General features: G+C 41.0%; 1 protein-coding gene across 1 annotated transcript in view; it reads right to left on the bottom strand.

Moving 5' to 3' along the window:
• The window catches only part of RALGAPA2 (Ral GTPase activating protein catalytic subunit alpha 2), a 288,867-nt gene that overhangs the window by 69,110 nt on the left and 199,892 nt on the right, over window positions 1–19,865 (bottom strand). The window contains exon 37 of the mRNA XM_028144951.2: window positions 12,429–12,556. Within this exon, the coding sequence (XP_028000752.2) occupies window positions 12,429–12,556 (128 nt within the window). The remainder of the gene's footprint in view (window positions 1–12,428; window positions 12,557–19,865) is intronic.

The raw sequence follows: 19,865 nt of genomic DNA, 5'->3' as shown, positions 1-19,865 counted from the left end.
AGGGAAAAGCAGGAAACCTGGGGAGACCGCCATGCTGGCCCAGGAGCCGCCAGCACAAGGTGTCATCGCAGGCTGGGAAGCACGGGGTTCCGGGAGAAGCAGCTGGATTTCGGTTATTTTGTGGATTCATTCAGTTTATGTGTACTTCATTCCATAAATCCTTACCGTAATCAGGCTGTGAGGGATTATTATCCTAATTTTACGGGGACACTGACAGAGGTAAAGATATTTGTTAAAAGCCACAGAACTAGTTATTATTTAAGTGAAAATTGAAACGCAAGGTCTGCCATCACATATCACCTGCTGATTTGAGCAGCACAATAAAAAGACACACCTTACAATTCATCTGGCACACGTGGGAAAACTGCTGCTGTGCAGGGAAGCAAATGCCCAAGAACTGAGCCTTCACCCTAAGGGCCCATCGCTACAGTCAGTGTTACCGTCTAATGAGAACTAGAAAAAGCGTTGACATTGCTTTCATGTTTAAAAAAAAAAAAAAGTAAAGGAAAAAGTTTACTATCCTACTGAGTTACCATCAGTGGAATTTTAGTTAAACAATGGTCTACACCACAAAGTCACGAAGGAAATTGGGGGGCCCCCAGCACACATATTTCTACAAACAAGCAGCTCCGAAACTCCAAAAGCACAGTTGATCTGCTACCTTATTTAATCTTCCTGGCCTAAGTGTGATATTTGGGGCAAATGAATCCAGACAAAAGGAATGATTAAAGAGTATAGAAATTTATCTCAGAGGAAGCCAATAAATTAAAAGAAAAACACATCCCATCCTAATCTGATAAGAGCTAAAATCAACACGTAGAGAAGGTTGAAATTCTTCAAAAAGTGGAGCTTATGTGAAGTGTTTATGCACAAATACATTTGAATTTGTTTGCTAAAATTACATCCAGACAATGTGAGTGCTGTTTTCTAATGTAGAGAAGTGACAGGCAGAGAATGTTCATCCTGGTAGAGAGGCATATGTTCTATTTCCCCCAGTTCATGAGTAGACAGTGTTCCTAAGCCATCCTAAAGAGGCTCTCCTTTATTTTGTACTCTTTCACATTATTTAAAGGGATCAAACAAAATCCTATGAAAATACTCCTTAAACTTAAAACTAATTTGCATTTCTTTCTCATATTCACATTAAAATTGGTTTCTTGGGAGTATAAATTCAATTTAACTAAGTTCAATACATTTAGTTTTAAATATATGAAGAAAACACTTATGCTATTTATTTTCTCACAGCCAAGCTGAACTCTCAACAGGAAGATACAACATGACAATTTTCATCATCTTCTGGGAGAAAGTTACGGTTCTTGGATGCTGAAGGCAGAACAGAGTGCGAGTAGCAGCAGCTCTCCCCATCAACTCCTGCCTCCTTTAAATTCCACTGAGGATGGCAGTTTGGACGGAGACCCCCAAAATCTATTCTGTCCATCTGTTTTATTATTCTTAGAACAACTGTCAAAAGTTGCCCGGGGATCAAGTTGCAAACATACTAATTTGCCTTTGAAAAGTAGGCCCTGGGGGAATTCTGGAACTCTGCTTATAAATTCAGAATCCCATCAGCTAGGAGCTCGCCTACCCTTTGTGGAGGTATGAGACTGCACTTCCAGGCACACATCTGCCTCCAAGCCGGGATGCTGGGTGCACTGATATGCTTATATCCACTTCATAGGCAAATAAGAGAGAACCAAAAGGGGCTGGCATCTTAAGGGCTGGCTTGTTCCCTGAGGAGCAGATCCTGAGTTTTTAGGAGGCAGACCCTTCATTGATCATTGACAGATTAAGGACCAAAGCTTTGTACTGTTAAGTGAGTGGACATGGCAGAGGGACACATATTTTGTACTCTTTTACATCCTACGACCATATCAGGAAGACTGAAATGAAGTATTAGAAGACATAAGCTGAAGAAAGATAAATGGCATAAGCCACTAAATATTGTTTCATTTTGTGATGCTGATAAAAGTGACGAGAAGGTCATTTTGTCCAAGGAAGTGTCTGTTTAAAATATTGTGGTGTTTTTCTATTGCATTGTTGGAAACTAAAGCAGTGTGCATTTCTCAAGTTGGCTATGTTAAAGGCATGTGCAAAATACACAAAAACATTAAAATGTATTTTGACTCCCTAGTGGCTTGCACACTGGACACCCAACCCTAGGGGTGGGCGCAGTAATAGGGCTAGAGGAGAGTGGGGATGACAAAAGGGGTCTGGGCGGGTATCAGCACTGATCCTCAGAGCTTCTCTCCTTCCTTCCCCCACCCTGGCCCCGGTGGTCTTTATGAAGTCCCAGGGAATAAAGTCAAAGGCGTTCAAAGCACAGGACCTCAGAAACAGATTTGAAGCACAACTTTCAAAGTGCTCACTTTAGAGTCTGGTTAAATTCCACAGAGTAAATAGAAAGGACACCCTTTCAAGGCTGACATGATGGCATTTGGGTTGTACTCACCCACATATTACCAAAAACGTATTCTACTTTGATTAAAAAATTGACTTGAATGTGTTGCAAATTACTCCTGCTCCGAAGCCTGCTGGGAGCTTGCTGCATACGAAGGCAGACAGCACAGAAGGGCTCTCACCATTCGGATTTGCCTGCTTTGTCCTTCTTCGGCTTTGCACAATCTCTTATTATAATAAGGCATGTATTATTCTTTTCGGAGATTTGAATAACAGAAAGTCTTACTTTCAAATATATTGCTGATAATCCCAGAGTCTACTAAATGTTCTGCGGATGCTGTTTATGGCATTATGTTCCTTTCAGAATAGGGCTGATAATTAGTAAACTGAAATTTGATTAATGTTGGATTAGGATGTTCTGATGTCTCGCTGCAATGTGTTATTTCAGTCTGTGGGCACTGGAAGATCTTGTCCTTAGGAAACTTGTTCCTTCCCCTTTCCAGAATGTGAAGAGAAATTAAAAAACCTGATTTAAATTTTTTTTTTAAGTTTATAACGTAGGATTCAGCTTTTCCTCACTCTTTCTTGTTTGTTTTCTTACTTTGAAGCCGGAACCAATGAAATAACTATCTAAGAGAGAACAAAATAAACTGGAAATAAAAGTCTTCCTCCCAAAATGCCAACGGTGAGCCCTTCCTGGTTATGGCAGGGTAACCTGCATGGATAAATGCTCAGACAGTCTCAGCTCTCACTAGGCCCAGGTACAGAATTTTGAGAATATGAATATCTTTCCCAAAAACAAGGGATCTGTCTGAGGTAAATATCATAGCCTGTGAAAATGACCACAGATGATATTTGAAGGAAAGATTTAAAACGAATGCAACTTTTTGCTTTTTAATGTTAAGGGCAAGGATCCTTCTTTCAGTTTCGTTAGGATTCTAAAGAGGCCTGTACTAGCCAGAATTTCTTCCCTGCTCCATGGTCAGGAGATTCCACATTTCCTCCTTGCCTGAATTTCTAAATTCATGATCTTGTTTGCTTACTGCTGAAGACGTGGGAGAATCCGGAATAATGGCTCCCCTTGAAGCGGTGCCATTTCCAAAGTAACCAGCTGAATGCTAAAGAAATATTGTCATTTATGGAATGACCTTTTGCTCTTTGAATATTCAAACATGAATAAATGTTAAATGCTTAGAAATCCTAGCAGCATCAAGAAAAAAGGTAAGTAGGGTCAGCAAATTCCCTCTTGCATGCTTTTGACATGATGACCATTTCCACTTTTCTACCAGCAATATGTATTTGGGAACAACAGCGGAATTTGTGTCATCATGACCAAATGATTACGGTGCAAACCCGAGATTCTTCTGGGGCCCAGCAGGCTTCCCGTCCCTATGGAAACGAAGCCTCAGATATTGTCCTCCACTCAGCTGGAGGACGGAGCCAGGGAGGCTTTTGTGCTTGGTGAGATTTCTTCCCCAACCTTCCCCAATCAGACCTTAGTGCTTCCTCCCAACTCAGTTCTAATTGAGATGCAAATTAATCTCTCTGGCTGATTACACTTCCCTTAAAGCTACTGACAAATGCAGCTGTAACCAGAGTTTGCGGACTTTCCAACAAGTGACTTCAGCTGTCAGTATTTGCATGCCCAGCCAAGGCCCAGCCTGCTCCAGGTCTCGGACATGTGGAGAGCTTCCCTTAGGCATTGCAGGCGTTTTATTTACGTGTATAAAATTTACATACAATTAAGAATTAAAAAAAAAAACTCCTACCACTATGTTCCTAGGATTTAGAACATTATTTAAGGCCTTTCCAGATCCTACCTGAACTCCTCGCCTTCCTGGGGGCCATGGATCTAATAGCAACATTAGGTTTTCTTCCCACTTTCTACTTGTCTGTAAGTTTTCTGACTTTAACACTTTGAATTCAATCTCTCTTTCAAAAACGAAGTAAATTTATTGCTCCAAGGAAATGGGATTACTGAAGAGCCTTCACTTACTTGTCATGGAATCAATCAGATTCCATTAATTTCAAAATCAAATATAAAGTTACCATTCTAATTGTCAGGATTTTCACATAAAGATCCTTCAACGACTTTTTGGGGTGGTGACAGAAGGAATATTATTTAGAATGCAATAGAAAAGTAATATGCATAAAATACTGTATCATTCAATATAAAGAAAAATATACACAAAATCAGTAATTTCTAGTATTCTATTTTTTCTCCTGAATACTACTAATATGTATTTCTGCCAGTGCAGTTCACCCAAGAATATCGAGTACCTCCATGTGTAAAGCGCTATTCTAAGTGTTAGAGAGCCAGCAGTAAACTAACCTTCAAAAATGGAACTAAAAGGATTTAGAAAATATATTTATATATACATACATAGATATAGATATAGATATATACATACATATAAATAGATTTGTAGAGCTATATTTATTGGGTGATTAAGACTTTCCAAATTTTGAAAAATGCAATTTTATAAAATATGATTTGCTTTTATCTTCTAACTAGTGGCCCAGTGCACGAAATTCATGCGGGGAGGTGGGGTGGAGGGGAGGGTTGTCCCTCAGCCCAGCCTGCACCCTCTCCAATCTGGGACCCCTCGGGGGATGTCTGACTGCCAGTTTAGGCCCAATCACTCTCGTAATCCGGGACCGCTGGCTCCTAACCACTCACCTGCCTGCCTGCCTGATCGCCCCTAACCATTCTGTCTGCCGGCCTGCTTGTCCCCAACTGCCCCCCACTGCTGGCCTGATCACCCCCAACTGCCCTCCTCTCCTGGCCTGATCACCCCTAACCGCCTCTGCCTCGACCCTGGCCCTGCCACCATGGCTTTGTCCAGAAGGACACCTGGAAGGTCTCCTGGTCTAATTAGCATATTACCCTTTTATTAGTATAGATTGTTTTTTCATAAACAATTTTTTTTAACCAAATTATCTCTCCCTCCCTTTCTCTGTCCTTACACACACACACACACACACACACACACACACACACTCATAATGTAATAGCAGGTATATGTGAGAGAGATATCAACAGAATGGAACCAATGTCCTGGTTGGGCAACTCACAGTACACTGGGAGAAGAGGACAGAGGAAGGCCTGGTCTGGCAAGGAGAATTTAGAAGGCTGCAGGAGGGTGAAGGGTCTGTGTCACAGGAGAGACCAAAGGGGAGCCTGTGGTTGAGGGCAGCAGAGTGGCCAAGAGGGAAATCACGCGGGGGTCACCGTACCACAGGGCCACAGTGAAGAGGAGCACACCCCTGTAAAGGACTGGCGATGAGAGGGTGACCACCTACCACAGATGGGAGAGTGGGAAGAGAGGAGGAAAGCTGGGATGGTTACTGATATTCCCTCAAGCATGATGTCGGCCTGCTTTCTGCACAGATTGCTAGACTTACAGTAACTTTTCCTGAGGGAAGAGCTGCCTCCAGCCTTTAATACCTCAATGGTACAAAGTGAATACTTCCTGAGACCTAACTCTGAATACTTCCAGACCTAACTGGAACCGCTGGGTGGTTCCAGTTTTCACAAGAGGTTTAAAACTCCACTATTTGCAGGGTTCAGGCTGATGATGTGATAATAACCGCGGTGATACTCACTGGGCTCCCACCTAGCACCAGGCACTGTTTTACCTGCTTGGCCCACTAGCCCTCACCAACCTTTAGAGGGAGGCCAACTGCGGGGGTGGGGGCATGATGGTGGCACCTGATGCCAGCTTCAACACTGGGAGATGTGGAGGGGCAGGCTCTGGGCTGTGGGGAGCAGGAGAGCATACAGCATGTAAGGAGGCCGATTGCTGTCAGCAGGAAAGAAGGTTTTGATTCTTTGAGAAGTCAGAATCCAGATTTTTAAAATACAAAATCTCCCATTTTTTAAGGTGGCTGATAAACTCAATTTTTTTGAGTAATGCTGGAGGCCAACCGCAGTTCAAACAAAGCCCATCTGGGGGCTGAATTCGGCCTGCAGGTTCTGTAGGCTCTGGGTTTTGAATGTTTGCTTTGACATTGAGCTAACAGCTGCTTCCTGGTTCCCTCTGGTCATTGGTCATATTCTAGAGCCTTGGCTCCTCTTTCAAAGCCCCCTGGGCTCCTGAAACAACTCCTCCCCCAGACCTGAGGTGCAATGGTCACAATTTCTGTGGGCTTGCTCCAGGTCGGCCGAGATCTCTTTCTTTTACAGTTTGGCCCCAAAGTGGCCACACCACATCTTCACAATGTGACCTGAAGCCTTTGCTGCTGAGACCCAGACCTCATAGTCCTCGTGCTGTGGCCCAGGCAATGCAGGGCACTCGGCTACCACATCACCCTCTTCTCTCATCTTAACTCTGTGCTCAGCCAAACTCCTCCAACCTTTTCCACTATAAAATAGTTCTAAAACCAGACATATGTGGCCTTGAAGGCTGGATCTTACTTGCAGGGGGCAATTCTTTTTTATTCTTAATGTGTTCTCAGTGATTTGAGTTTTTCTTCCTACACTAAGACACTTGCTGTCCCTTCTCATGTGAAGAAGACAGAGGACAACTTAGATTGGGCTAAGAACTCGACCTTCCGTCAGCCCAGGGCGGAGCTCCTCTCCTAACCCTGGTTTGAATATGAAGGCATTGGCCCACTCTGTGCAACCACACTGGCTGCTCTTACACGCCTCCCTTTTTCTTTCTCAGAGACATAGTCTTAATTTTATAATTAAAAAATCCCTCATTTCTTATTCCCTTTACAACCTCAACCCATGTATGGGAATATGCCATTTTTACCTCTGAACTCAACTTTTTGAAATGTGCTTCCCCATGACAGGGAACAGTTCTACTTGAGTTTTTCTCCTATTCTTATACAATCTCAAGCGCAAACTCATTACTTTCTGCAACATTCAGTCACAAATCCAGTCTTGTAAATCGCTAAGAAATGTATCCAAAATAGTGGTTCCCTTCATTTGCTTCCTGTGTCTTCTGAGTGATGAGACTGCTGGCCAGCTATGCCCTAGTAGAATGTACCTTGGATCTATTATGGAGTAGTGTAAATCTCTATTACCTATACTTTGTCTTTGAGCCTATGTACTAGTAGAAATGTGGGTTAGAAAAGCTCTGTGCAGGCCTCCTGGGTGGAGTATCACTCCACTCTGGCTGCGGGTCTTCAGCCCAGCCCTCTCCTGTGCATTTTCCATTCTTAGGCACTAAAATCCTTTCTTTCTTTTTGGTGCTGCTGTTATCTGTTTGCCTCTTTCCTTGAAGTAATTCAGTTCTAAGTCCTATTACACCCAATGCTATAGGTAAAGACTTGAGGCTGCTAGCAGCGGCCATGCATCTGACCCCCCAGAAGCCTGTGTCTTGCTTGACCACTCTGCTGAAGATAAAGCTTCATTCTCTCCTCCTTGCTTTTCCAAGACACTAGTTTCTCCTCTTCCTCCCCCTCTCTCTCCCAAACCTACTCTTCCAGTGTGATGCTATAAAAAGTCCTCGGTCCTCTTCTCATCACCCTCTGCACCCCAGCAAACCTAGCCAGTCCACACTGAGTTAGTCTACCTGCTTTATGTAGGCATCCGACTCATCTCCCTGCCACTGCCCGAGATAGGCCCTCACTTACTCTTTGAACTCCTTCCACTGCCCCTGCAATGCCTTTGTCCCCTCTATCATGTGTGTGTGTGTGTGTGTGTGTGTGTGTGTGTGTGTGTGTGTCTTCCACACTCTGCTGTATGAAGCATCTATGCCTAGTGGCTAGGACAATGCCCGGCACATGGCAGGGACATAGGAAATGTTGGCAAAGGCATAACTGGTTCTGCATGACAAAATACACCACATAGTACCACTTGCCTCATTTTCATATGCTTCTCTTAAGTATATGGAGACAAATGGAGGAAATTAAAGGTTTTCTAAGAAAAAGAAACAAAGATCCCACTGGAGAGAAAAGAAACAGGAGAGAAGGGCCATTTTGAAAGGTATATACAGTGAGAACAAAACTTGGCAATATTAAGAAGTCATGAGTCTAAGAGAAAAGTTCTAGTATTATCAAACATATCTACTAATTGCAAATGAAACTAAATGTGAATGAGGTACAAAATTCCTTTTTCTTAGGCAGCCCAGCTCTCTCAGTCAAATGCTGACATTCCAGAGAGGAGAGATGGCAAGTGCCATTGAGACTATTGTTCTGTTGAAGGGGACGTTTATTTAAAAAAGCCACCATCTGTCTGATTCAGAGTGAACTCCTCCGGATGGGCACAATGCATATTGTGTGCAATCTTTTTCCTGAAATAAGTTATCTGAGGAGGAGAATGAAAGCTCTGGCTCAAATGCTTTTGGAAACTTTTATCAACTGACCAAACGTGGTTTGGTTTTGGAATCTTTAGTTGGCTTGGGAACGGTAAACATGACATGTGGCAAGCTTCCCATTTACAACACTCTTAGGCACGGGCACGGGCCCTCTGATTGCCCACAAGGGATGGAAAAGCAGATGGCAGGTGAGTTGGCCCTCATCACTCAGAAGAGCAGTGGCCACAGTTCGAAGGCTCCACTGGACAGATTGGATTTAGCCCGCCAAGGAAGTTACCAGAAAACCCAGAGGGAACAAAGGGGCTAGGCTGAACTGTGACTGAGGCTACTTTCCAACTGTGTTGATGTTTTTGGATCATGTAAGTCAATGGTATTTTGCAGTTTCCCATGAGCCTTCACCACACCGTTCTAATTTTTTGATCATTTAGCCAAGGGTACATCAAATAAGAACTCCTTTGATATAGGTTCTAAGCTAGATTTACTGCTCAAAAAAGATCCTAAGATTTACAAAAAACAAAGGCATATTCATCCCAACAATGCTCCCAGGCCTCTGCTTAATAATGCTGTATTTTCTTGAATATTACTAAACAAAATTGATATGGAACTGCCCACATTTCTACTTCTAGTTAAATGCAAGACTGAATGTCAACTGACACTATTCAAGGCAGTTAAGCATCATCATTAGCTGGAGACAAACAACTACTGCAAACTAACACCACTGCCTCTTCATTAACAGGTTCAATGCTTAGCTCTCTATGGTCAGTACAAAGGATTTACAGAACATCTGAACTAAACAGCATGCCCTTTGCTCACAAAACAGTCATCTGGATACCTAGAAAGCGAATGACATTTTGATGAAATGAGCAGTTTGGCAATGTTCTACTTAACAATTGCAATCTAAATATCAGAAACAAAATGAGGACACAGCAGTGTCCATATAAATGGCCCGTGTTGACAAAGTAATGTCCCTTTCTTTGCCAATACCCACTACTATATCTAATTCTAGGGAAACTGTAATAGTAATTCTTTCTCAGATTTTTGCTCTCTTAAATGAACTGTGTCTTCTAGGGCCATACACACAAGCTGCTTTATACCTTAAAGGGTCTTAGTTCATAAATCAATACAGTTTTGCCAAGGGATATACTGTCAGCTTTAGGAAGGAGAATCAAATCTAATAAACTCCAGGTCCAGAGTTCTCCAACTCATACTGGGGGTGGTGGTAGTGGTTAGAGGGCTGTTCAGAATGGGCTCCAGACGGGCTTCATGGGCCTGTGACTGAGCAGCTGCTTATGACAAGCCCTGCTTGGTTTAATGTTCTGCTGCTGCCACCTTGAAATTCCTAATAATTTCACCTTTGATTTTGTGTTCTGCACTTTCAGTCTGATGAGACAATAGAGTATACACACGGGCAGAGGAGATACACATAGTATGTCGTCTGCTGGTTCCTTGCCCCTTGCCCTATGAGCACAGAATACTAGTTATGCCTAGAGTTTGCAGTGACCTTGGAATGACCCAAAGGAAGCACCTGGGAAGTGTGGTACTGTCTACGGCTGAGTAAGCGGGAGACCTGCTTACCCGGAGAGGCCACAAGCTCCATCTGAACCAGGTCTGGCTTTGAATGCAGAAAAAAATAAGGGTGTCTTACTTCACATGAATAACCAAGGAACCCTATGTAGCCTTAGTTGTGTTACTTCCATGTACAGATGTTCCTCGATTTACAACGGAATTTAAACCCATCGTTAAGTGAAAATGCATTTAATAAAACACCTAACCTATTGAACATCATCATTGGACAAATCATCGGACACAATAAATACTGTTTACCCTCATGATCATGTGCCTGGCTCCTACACTTCCTCTCTACCTGAGGCCCTGGCTCAGGCAGCCTTGATGCTGTACTCAGAATAGAACGTACAAGGCAGGCCATGAGATTAAAGGGTTATGGAAGCTAGGCTTCCTCAGGTACCACCCAGAAAACCATCTCTGCTGAAAACTTGCTCTTACATGTGTCACAGCATCCTGATGGACTTGACCATATAGAAAATCCTAAAAACCCCCACAAATTTACCACTTGCAAACACTCTGACCTTGTACTTGCTAAGTGTCCTGCCAAAATGCTGCTCTGCTGCCCGGGCACAGCTTCTCTCTCATCCCTCTAACCTCAGTGTACACACTCTCTCTGATGAGGACTTTCCCCCATATTCACCTTCCTCCCATTTAGCTGATTTACAGAACTTCATTAGCTTCTTTGTCTTTTCTATGAAGCACAGGGCAAGAACCTCATCTGCAATGTTCAACAAAATAACAAAGCATGTATTTTATAATGAGATGTTAGATAGGTGGAGAAGGTGACGTGACAAAAATCAAAATGGACTTATACAAAACGGAATTTTTGTTTGCAAATAATTTTCTTGCCTTGATTCAACATATTTGATGGATGAGTGTCCCACGCATCCTAGTTGACATGCAAACTGACAAACCGATTGCAGAATAGGTCTTTCTCATTTCTGCCAAGACCTCTTTTCAACAGCATGCGAAATAAAAACTCCTTGCTGAAGGCTGAATGTATACCAGCCATAAGATTAAGTCTAGAGTGCTGTAGAAATCACTGCAAAGAATGCCATCTCCCAAACACCCACCACCAGCCTGAACAAAGCATCAGGGAGCATGCTGAAGGGAATAATGCTACCCTGGCCCCTGGGGAGGGACCAGATGGGACCTAATAGCTCTTTTCTACTTCTAATTTCTATGATAATTCCAACTTGCCACATGGCATATGTACTTTTTTTGAATCTAAAGACAGAATATCAGTCAATGAAGTGACCAGGATTTTAAAGCTAGGTATTTTTCATAAATTGTATCTATTCACACATGGTATTTCTCACTCACCCCTCACCTCCAACCTCCAGTGACATATCACTTATGGTTAGGTTGGGAGAAATAGAGAGAATTAGGTCAAATGCAATCTGTTTATAATCATTATCAATACCAGTTAGAAACAAAGGTTTATTATGAGATTAGGTGCCTTTTACAGCAATTTTATGAAGTCACCTTAATTTCTTTTTCTTATAATCAGAGATCATGCCTGGATTTTAAAGTGGCAGCATGCCAATTAACGTTTGATAAAAATTACAAAAGTGAAATTTCTTCTGTTTTTAGGGAAGATCAAGAATTAGAGGAGTGACAGTAATGATCTGGGAAAATTACAAAAGAATTTCTAGCCATTCCAACTGATGAGTTCAAATGCAACTTGGTTAAGGACACCTTTTCCTGTCCTCCCAACCGGATGCGACTTCTCCTGCCTCTGACCTCTTCCTCGACTGCTGTTTGTACTCTCTGGTGGCACTTGCCACACTCTTTGATTTATTAGAGTCATTTCATTTGCTACTGGTTTCTGGTAGGCCTTCTGAGTGACCCCACAACAGACTGCAACAAATGGGGGTGGACGCAGGAGGAGACTGAACTTGAGGAAAATACCCGAGAACATATATATAAGCATCTCTTTAGTCACAGCTTCTTAGTGCAAACTTAGGTGACTAAATTATGAAAAAAACAACAACGACCTCTAAGTTTATTGCAACATGGAATTATTATAGTTAATATAAATTAACAAATGATATAAAAATCATACTAATGTTATTTCAACACAAACTGAAAACCGTTTTCTCTTCCCTCTTCAGCCCAGTTGTTAATACTTACCTCTGATGAAAAACTGCCAGGATTCTGGGATAGTTAATAAGTTGCATATTTAAAGCAAAAAGATACAAGCTCTGGTAGAGCGGGATGAGGCACTTCACGGCCCTGCTGGCGTTGATGCACGTGGCACATATGAGGCTTGGCAGTAGCTTCCCACTCACTATGGCTCCATCAAACAGAGGCCCAAAAAATGGAACCTGCGGATTCAAAACAGAAAATCAATTAAAAAAAAAAAACAAAAAACAACAGTTAAAGTCAAACCGAAGATAGGAGAACCACCAATGGGTGTCTCAGACCTGCCACGACCATGAAGGCTTGTCGCCCACAGAATAAATGCTGACCTTAACGGGACACAGGTTGGGGGCTTTCGAATCAAGCCAACAAGGATTGCTCCACAATGCTCCTCTACGATGGCCTCTTTATCTTTAGCAAAGCTTCTAATGACAAATTGTTACCAGGTTATTCTTTTGTTTCATGCTGCCATTTACAGAAAGGCATTATTCCTTTTGAGTGCCTATACATCCTGTGGATTATTCACAATAAGCCGCCTCATCTCACTGCATACCTCCAGCTTTGCATCCTTCCGAAGACAATTTTGGAACTGGAAAAATTTCTGCATGGATCTTGATTTATATTAACTATTAATAGAGATGATGACTATTCCTGTTAGCAACTAGACACAGTCCTCATTCTTCTTCAACCTTCTTTTTCTCTGCTTCCAAGATTTGCATTATTCTCATTTCCCTCTTTTTCTTTTTTAACAGAGGCTCAGCTTTCCTTCACTGGACCCACTTCTATATATGGGCAACCCATGAAGTTTTGGTGTCTGCCTTTTTTGGATTTTTTTTCCTTCTCTCTCTCACTTTTTTTTTTCTCATCAGAAGTTCATAAACTGGACTCCATTCACTAATGTAGAGATTGGCAGCATCATGAGGTCAAGGATTGGGTCTGTCTTGTAACTCTTGTATTTATTCACTCTCACATTTGCTCATTCACTCACTCAAAACCTTTTAGTATGTGACAGACACTATTCTATTCACTAGGAACACAGCAGTGAATAATAAAAAAAAAAATCCAGATTTCACTGGGCTTAGAATTTATTGGAAGTTTCAGAGAATAAATAGCACAAATACATAAAATATATGAAGTAAAGGTGCTAAGGTGAAAAATAAAGCAGGGAAGAGCAATAGATCTCTTTTTGAGGGGGGGAAATTCTCCAAATTTAGATCACATGGCCAGGGAGAGCTTTAAGCATAAGATGATATTTCAGTAAAGACTTGATAGAAGTGAGGAAATGATCTCCAAGCTATGATGTCCTCCCCCTGGCAGAGGAACAGCAAACACAATGGCCCTGTGGTGGGAGTGGAATTAGTATGGCTAAGCAACAGGGGAGAAGCCACAGGGCTGCAACTGTGTGAGCAAGAAAAAGAACAGAAGGAGATAAAGTTGGACAGGTAGTAATAGGGGCCTTGTAGGAAATTTTAAGGATTCTAGATTTCTGCTCTGAGTAAAAAGAAAGCCTTGGGAGTTATGATCTAACCTACATTTTAAAGGTACTGTCTGGCTGTTATTTTTGGGAAAGTTATGGACACCAGTTAGGAAGTTACTGAATAATTCAGGCAAGAGATGATGATGACTTGGAACAGAATGGTAGCAGGAGAAATGGGAAGAGGTGGCTGGTTTCTGGATATAGTTTGAAGGTAGAGCTGACAGGATTCTCTGAGGATTATTAATGAAGTTTAAGAGAAAAAAAAAATAAAAGGAGTCAAGGATAATGCCATGGTTGTGTAGTCTGGCACTTGGAAGGCGGGAGCCACCTTTTCCTGAAATGGAGAAGATTGAGTGTGTGTGGTGGGGGGGAGGCGGGAGGAGGGGGTTGTCATTAGCCCAATTTTACACATGCTAAGTTTGAGATGCCTATTAGATTTCCAGTGGTAATGTATGAAATCAGCAGAATATATATCAGGCTAGAAATCAAGGGAGGGGCTCAGGGTAGAGATTTACAGAGTTATTAATTTATAGATGGGGCTTACAGTCACAAGATTGGATAATCAGATGAGCACAAAAAGAGGTTCAAGGACTATATTTTTGTGGCCCTCCAATGTTTAGAGGTTGGAGACATGAGGAAGAATTTGCAAAGAAGATTAAGAAGGAGTGGCTGGAGATGGAGGAGCAAAAACTCCAGTAAGTAGCACCGTACCTGGCATACGGTTAGAATGCAAATACCTGTTGAATAAGTAAATTAATGAACATTTTAAATAATTTAGATTAATGAATGAATATGGGTCTCCAGCCTATGTCTTCTGACTTGTGTCAAGGACAATCTGTAGAACACTTTTTCTGTTATTGGTCTCAGGGGAGGGTCTTGGGATCCAATGGTGAAAGGTCGTATTTGCCCATAGGAACTTACATAAGATTACTATGGACTACATCTCACAACAAAGATGTAAAAAACCTTTACAAATTGTTAGCAAATCAAATGCAGCAATATACAAAAAAGATATCCTGACCAAGTGGTATTTTCCATTAAAAAAAAAAAGCAAGGTTGATTTAACATTCATAAATTCATCAATGCAATTTACTATATTAACAGAATAAAGAAGATAAACTACATGATATAAAGAAAGCATGGATAAAAATTCATGATATAAAAAATTTCCCAGCAATCTGGGAATAGATTTGATAAAATTTTAAAGGAAAAAAGTATTATATTATAATTAATGGTGAGATATTAAATGTTTTCAGCCTGAGATTTGAAAAGGCTCACTTCTATTCAACATTTTGAAGATCCCTGTTATTATAATAAAGAAAAATAAGAAAAAGAAAAAAGGAACTTGAAGATTCAAAAGAAGTAAAGTTATTTTTATTCACAGGTAATATGATAGTGCACACAAGAAATCCAAAGGAAGTTAACTAGAACTAATAAGTAAATTTTGAAAGATCACAGGATACAATATTTCCTTGAAACCAATATTTCTGAATGTTAGCAACTAACAATTGGAAAAATAATATTTAAAAATGCTGTTTGTGATAGCATCAAAAGCATCGAATACTTAGAAATAAATGTGACAAAAGCTCTGCAAGACATCTATAATTACAATGAAAGACAACTTGAATAAATGGAAAGATGTACAATGTTCACGGATTGGAAGTTTCCATACTGGTAAGATATCAGGTCTTCTGAAATTGAGTTACAGATTCTGCACAAACCAAATAAAAATTCTAGTAAGCTCTTTTTATAGATATGGACAAGCTTATTCTAAATTTATATGGAAATAAAAAGACATAAATTAGCCACGACAATTATAAGATCTATATTACTGGGCACAGTGACCTGGCATGAAGCAGCCTCAATAGATATATGCTGCCTGAATGACTGAGTGAAGGCCTCCAGCTCCCCAGGCTCTGAGGGCTAGACAGTAACCAAATATGTGCCTCTCTTCACATTCCTAGAACAAGATCTGTTGTGACTGTCTGTCTTTTACTTCATGGAGATGGCTGAAAGGTCAGAGAGAAAGAGTGACAGGCGTGGCCCTCGTGTCCTGAGCAGGTGTCCGTAGCAACATCTCTTTTTTTGTTTGGTGGATTTGAGAAAAGGGCTCCACAGTTAAAACACAGAGATGTAAAAACTGCAAAGACTGGGCAAAGCTGTTTTGAGATTAGTGCCTACAGTACAGAGGAAGCAGTCAGATCTGAGGAAACTCAAATGGGAACAAAGAAGGATGGGATTTAGCTCTACAAGTGATGACAACGGAGTGTTTCCTCCTTAACGCAGTACTGGGGGAGTGGGCATCGTAACTCCAAGGAGAAAAATCAAGGAACGAGTCCTCATCTTCTAAATCACTCACTGTTGCCTAGTTCCAGTAACAATGACAACAAACAAATAAGAAAGAATAATCCTTTCCTTCTCTCTTTAGCAATACCACACTGAAAAAAAGAGTTTATTTAAAATATAGTCCTAGCCCTCGCCTGTTTGGCTCAGTGGATAGAGTGTCGGCCCATGGACTGAAGGGTCCCGGGTTCGATTCCGGTCAGGGGTATGTATCTTGGTTGCAGGCTCGATCCCTAGTGGGGGTTGTGCAGGAGGCAGCTGATCGATGTTTCTCTCTCATTGATATTTCTAACTCTCTATCCCTATCCCTTCCTCTCTATAAAAAATCAATAAAATATATTTAAAAAAATAAAATAAAATATAGTCCTAGAAAAAAATAAGTGCACTTCCTCCTATGATGTCCAGTGAAAGCCGCCCAAAGGCGAAGCTGTGTGACAGGATTCATGCAGAAAACAAAAAACAAACTAATGAATTTCAGATATAGCACAGAAAATACATCTAAGGATAAATTCTCTAATTCTGGGGGCAAATTCGTACAAGAGATATGTACTCTATAGTTTAGGAAAGCAGACATCAAAAAGATGAAAGAAAATAGGAGGGCAATTCTATGAATAAAGTTGTTTCAGGAGAAATGGTTTATTTATTTTGTGTTTTATTATTTTTTTTAATCCTCACACAAGGATATTTTTCCATTGGTTTTTAGAGAGAGTGGAAGAAAGAGGGAAAGACAGAGAGAAATACCAATGTGAGAGAAACACATCAATTGGTTGCCTTCTGCATGTGCCCTGACCATGGCCTAGGCTGGGGAGGAGCCTGCAACTGAGGTACTTGCCATTGACTGGAATCGAACCTGGGACCCTTTGGTCCACAGGCCGATGCTCTACCCACTGAGCAAAACCGGCTAGGGTGAGTAGAGATGGTTAAAAAGAGTTGTGAGGCTATGAAAACAGTTGTATGATCACAAAAATGTGGAAGAATATGAATGGGCATCATAATGAGAAATAGCAGTAATAGGATTAACATTTATTGAGAACAAAGTCACATTTTGTACTCAGAGGTAGACGATGAGAGCTGTCTTGCTTTCTGATAGGAAGCAGGATCTACCATTTGCCACTCGGTGTACATTCACACCCTGCCTCTGGCTGGCCAAAGGAAGGAGGAGAAGGCAAAGAATAAGATGTATATATCAAAGACCAACTAAAAAAGGGGAAAACAATGTCAACTCTTGAGGAAGATCAACTGAGCAGTGATTCTCAATGGCCAAATTGTTATGAAAGCTAAAGCAGGAGGTAGTAGTTAATCATAGGCTATAGATTTTTTCCATCTGTCCTGAAGCTCATCTTATATATAAATGCTCTTTATTATTTTCTGGCAACTGCTTGTGGGTGAATCAGATAATCTTTCAAAAACTGGACAAAAGAAACAACATAAATCCCTTGTATCCAGAGAATTACTCTAATTAGGAGTGGCAACAAATTAGACAATAAATTTGATTTTGATGTAACATCTGCGAATGACAGCTGCCTTTTCACCAAATTCTCAATGACATTCCTTTACTAAAAATAATAACAAATTACCACAACAGAACAAATTGCAGTAACCCACTTAATAATGTATTTTAGTAAATTCTGGTTATTTTCAGTTATCTTTTCAAAATAAATGATTCTTTACCTATTCAAAAGTTAACAACTCACTTTCCCCAAGAATTTCCCAGAGTATTTTAAAGTGTATGATTTAATCTCAAAAAGGTTATTTTATTGGTGTTGAGATAAATACTTAAGAAAACTGCACATTTGAAATAAAAATTTACACAACCATGTAATAGTCCGAGCATGTCAAACTTACGGCCCACAACGAATATTTTTGTGGCCCAGCCAATATAACGGTGTGTAAGAAACCTTTTAATAAAAATTTCGTGACTTGATTTTTACAATATCCTGTTATACATGATTATTAATAACAAACTACAACGTTCGATAATGACTGATTACTATAGTCGTGTTGCATTCATTTCCCTTACGCGCCTTACGCACAGGCGCACCATTTCTCTCCACTAATACCAGCAGCGGATATTTTAGCAGCCGATTGCCACGTCACTAGTCTTGTACTGACTTGTCTGGTGTGCGCAACAGGAAATATTTCGCTTTCGGAGAACAAGAAAAATAGGTTTATTTGCGTTACGCTTTTTAATTTGTGCATTTATTCAGTGTCTGGTAAGTTAATGTTCAAGAAAAAATATTATTTTTTATTAAAATGTTCTATTATTTTATATTAACGATTACTCATTTATTTCAGCCCTTTGTATTCAACATGCCTCTATCGAAATAAACCTATGCTTCTATGAAAATTGAAGCTTTTGTTTTATTTGCGGCCCACATAAACTTAAACCTTGTTTATTTGGCCCGTGTTAGCCTTTGAGTTTGACATGCTTGTTGGAGTCAAACACACTCCCTATATAATAAAGCCACACTAGTTAAAGATTTTCTTTCAAACACAAGTACCAACACTGGCTCCTCTTGGACTCACAGGTGCAAAAGGTCTTGTGACTTCTGGTGCATTAATTCGTCTTACCCAGCATTTCTGGGCACTTGTTCCAGGTGAAGGCCCTGGGCTAGCTGAAGAGGGACACATACACACTCACTCGAGTCTGCAAGGGATCCAGATACTACCTCAAAAGCAGCCTGGTGGGTTGGGACAACTTAGGAAAAGATCGGCACTTAGGAATGAGAACATCCAGCCTTGAAGGGGCACTTAGGACCCTGAAAAGACTGTAAAGAGAATTTGGAACCCAACCTGAATGTGACAGGAAGCTGAGGTCCACAGAAATGGAGAGATCTGTCCAAGATGCCCACCCCCTTGCGGCAGCACTGGAGCTGGAACTTTGGGGTCCCATCTCCCAAACGATTACTCTCTCCTGCCTATACTTCTGAGAAATGATTACATCATCCTCCCTATTTCTCCCATGCCCACATCTACCAGGGCTGAGTAAAGCAGCATGCGGAGGACATGCTACTTTGTTTTTTTTTAAATATATTTTATTGATTTTGTACAGAGAGGAAGGAAGAGAGATAGAGTTAGAATCATCGATGAGAGAGAAATATCGATCAGCTGCCTCCTGCACACCCCCCACTGGGGATGTGCCCGCAACCCAGGTACATGCCCTTGACCGGAATCGAACCTGGGACCTTTCAGTCCGAAGGCCGATGCTCTATCCACTGAGCCAAACCGGTTTTGGCCTACTTTGTTTTTCAATTACAACACTGACACTCTGGTTGAGGTGATCAGGAGAATCCTTCACGAAGCTTCCTCTTTTTTTAGCTGCTCCGGGGCTAGGCTGCTTCAACATGTCTACCCTTTGGTCCGACAGTCACCAGTCACTAACGTGCCTGGAGATAAACATGCCCAAAGCGCTAAAACTTACTTTCACAAATTCATAAAAATAGGTGTTCTGAACATCAATATTACTGTCACTTACTGGAAGAAGGAAAGCAATACGGATACTGACTGCAATGTAGGAGCTTTATGAATCACCTTTCTGCAGAACAAATTGGACATTTTAACAAACCCTTTAAATCACTCATATGCAAGTCTTCCCTGACTGCCAACTTAGTAATGAAAGTAGAAAAAAACAGAAGTCTGACAATAGCACATTTCTTTTCTGTAAACAAAGACTA

Source organism: Eptesicus fuscus, chromosome 12 (assembly GCF_027574615.1).
Source record: "Eptesicus fuscus isolate TK198812 chromosome 12, DD_ASM_mEF_20220401, whole genome shotgun sequence".
In the NCBI taxonomy this organism is placed as follows: Eukaryota; Metazoa; Chordata; class Mammalia; order Chiroptera; family Vespertilionidae; genus Eptesicus; species Eptesicus fuscus.
This window is presented reverse-complemented; position numbering and strand designations above follow the sequence as displayed.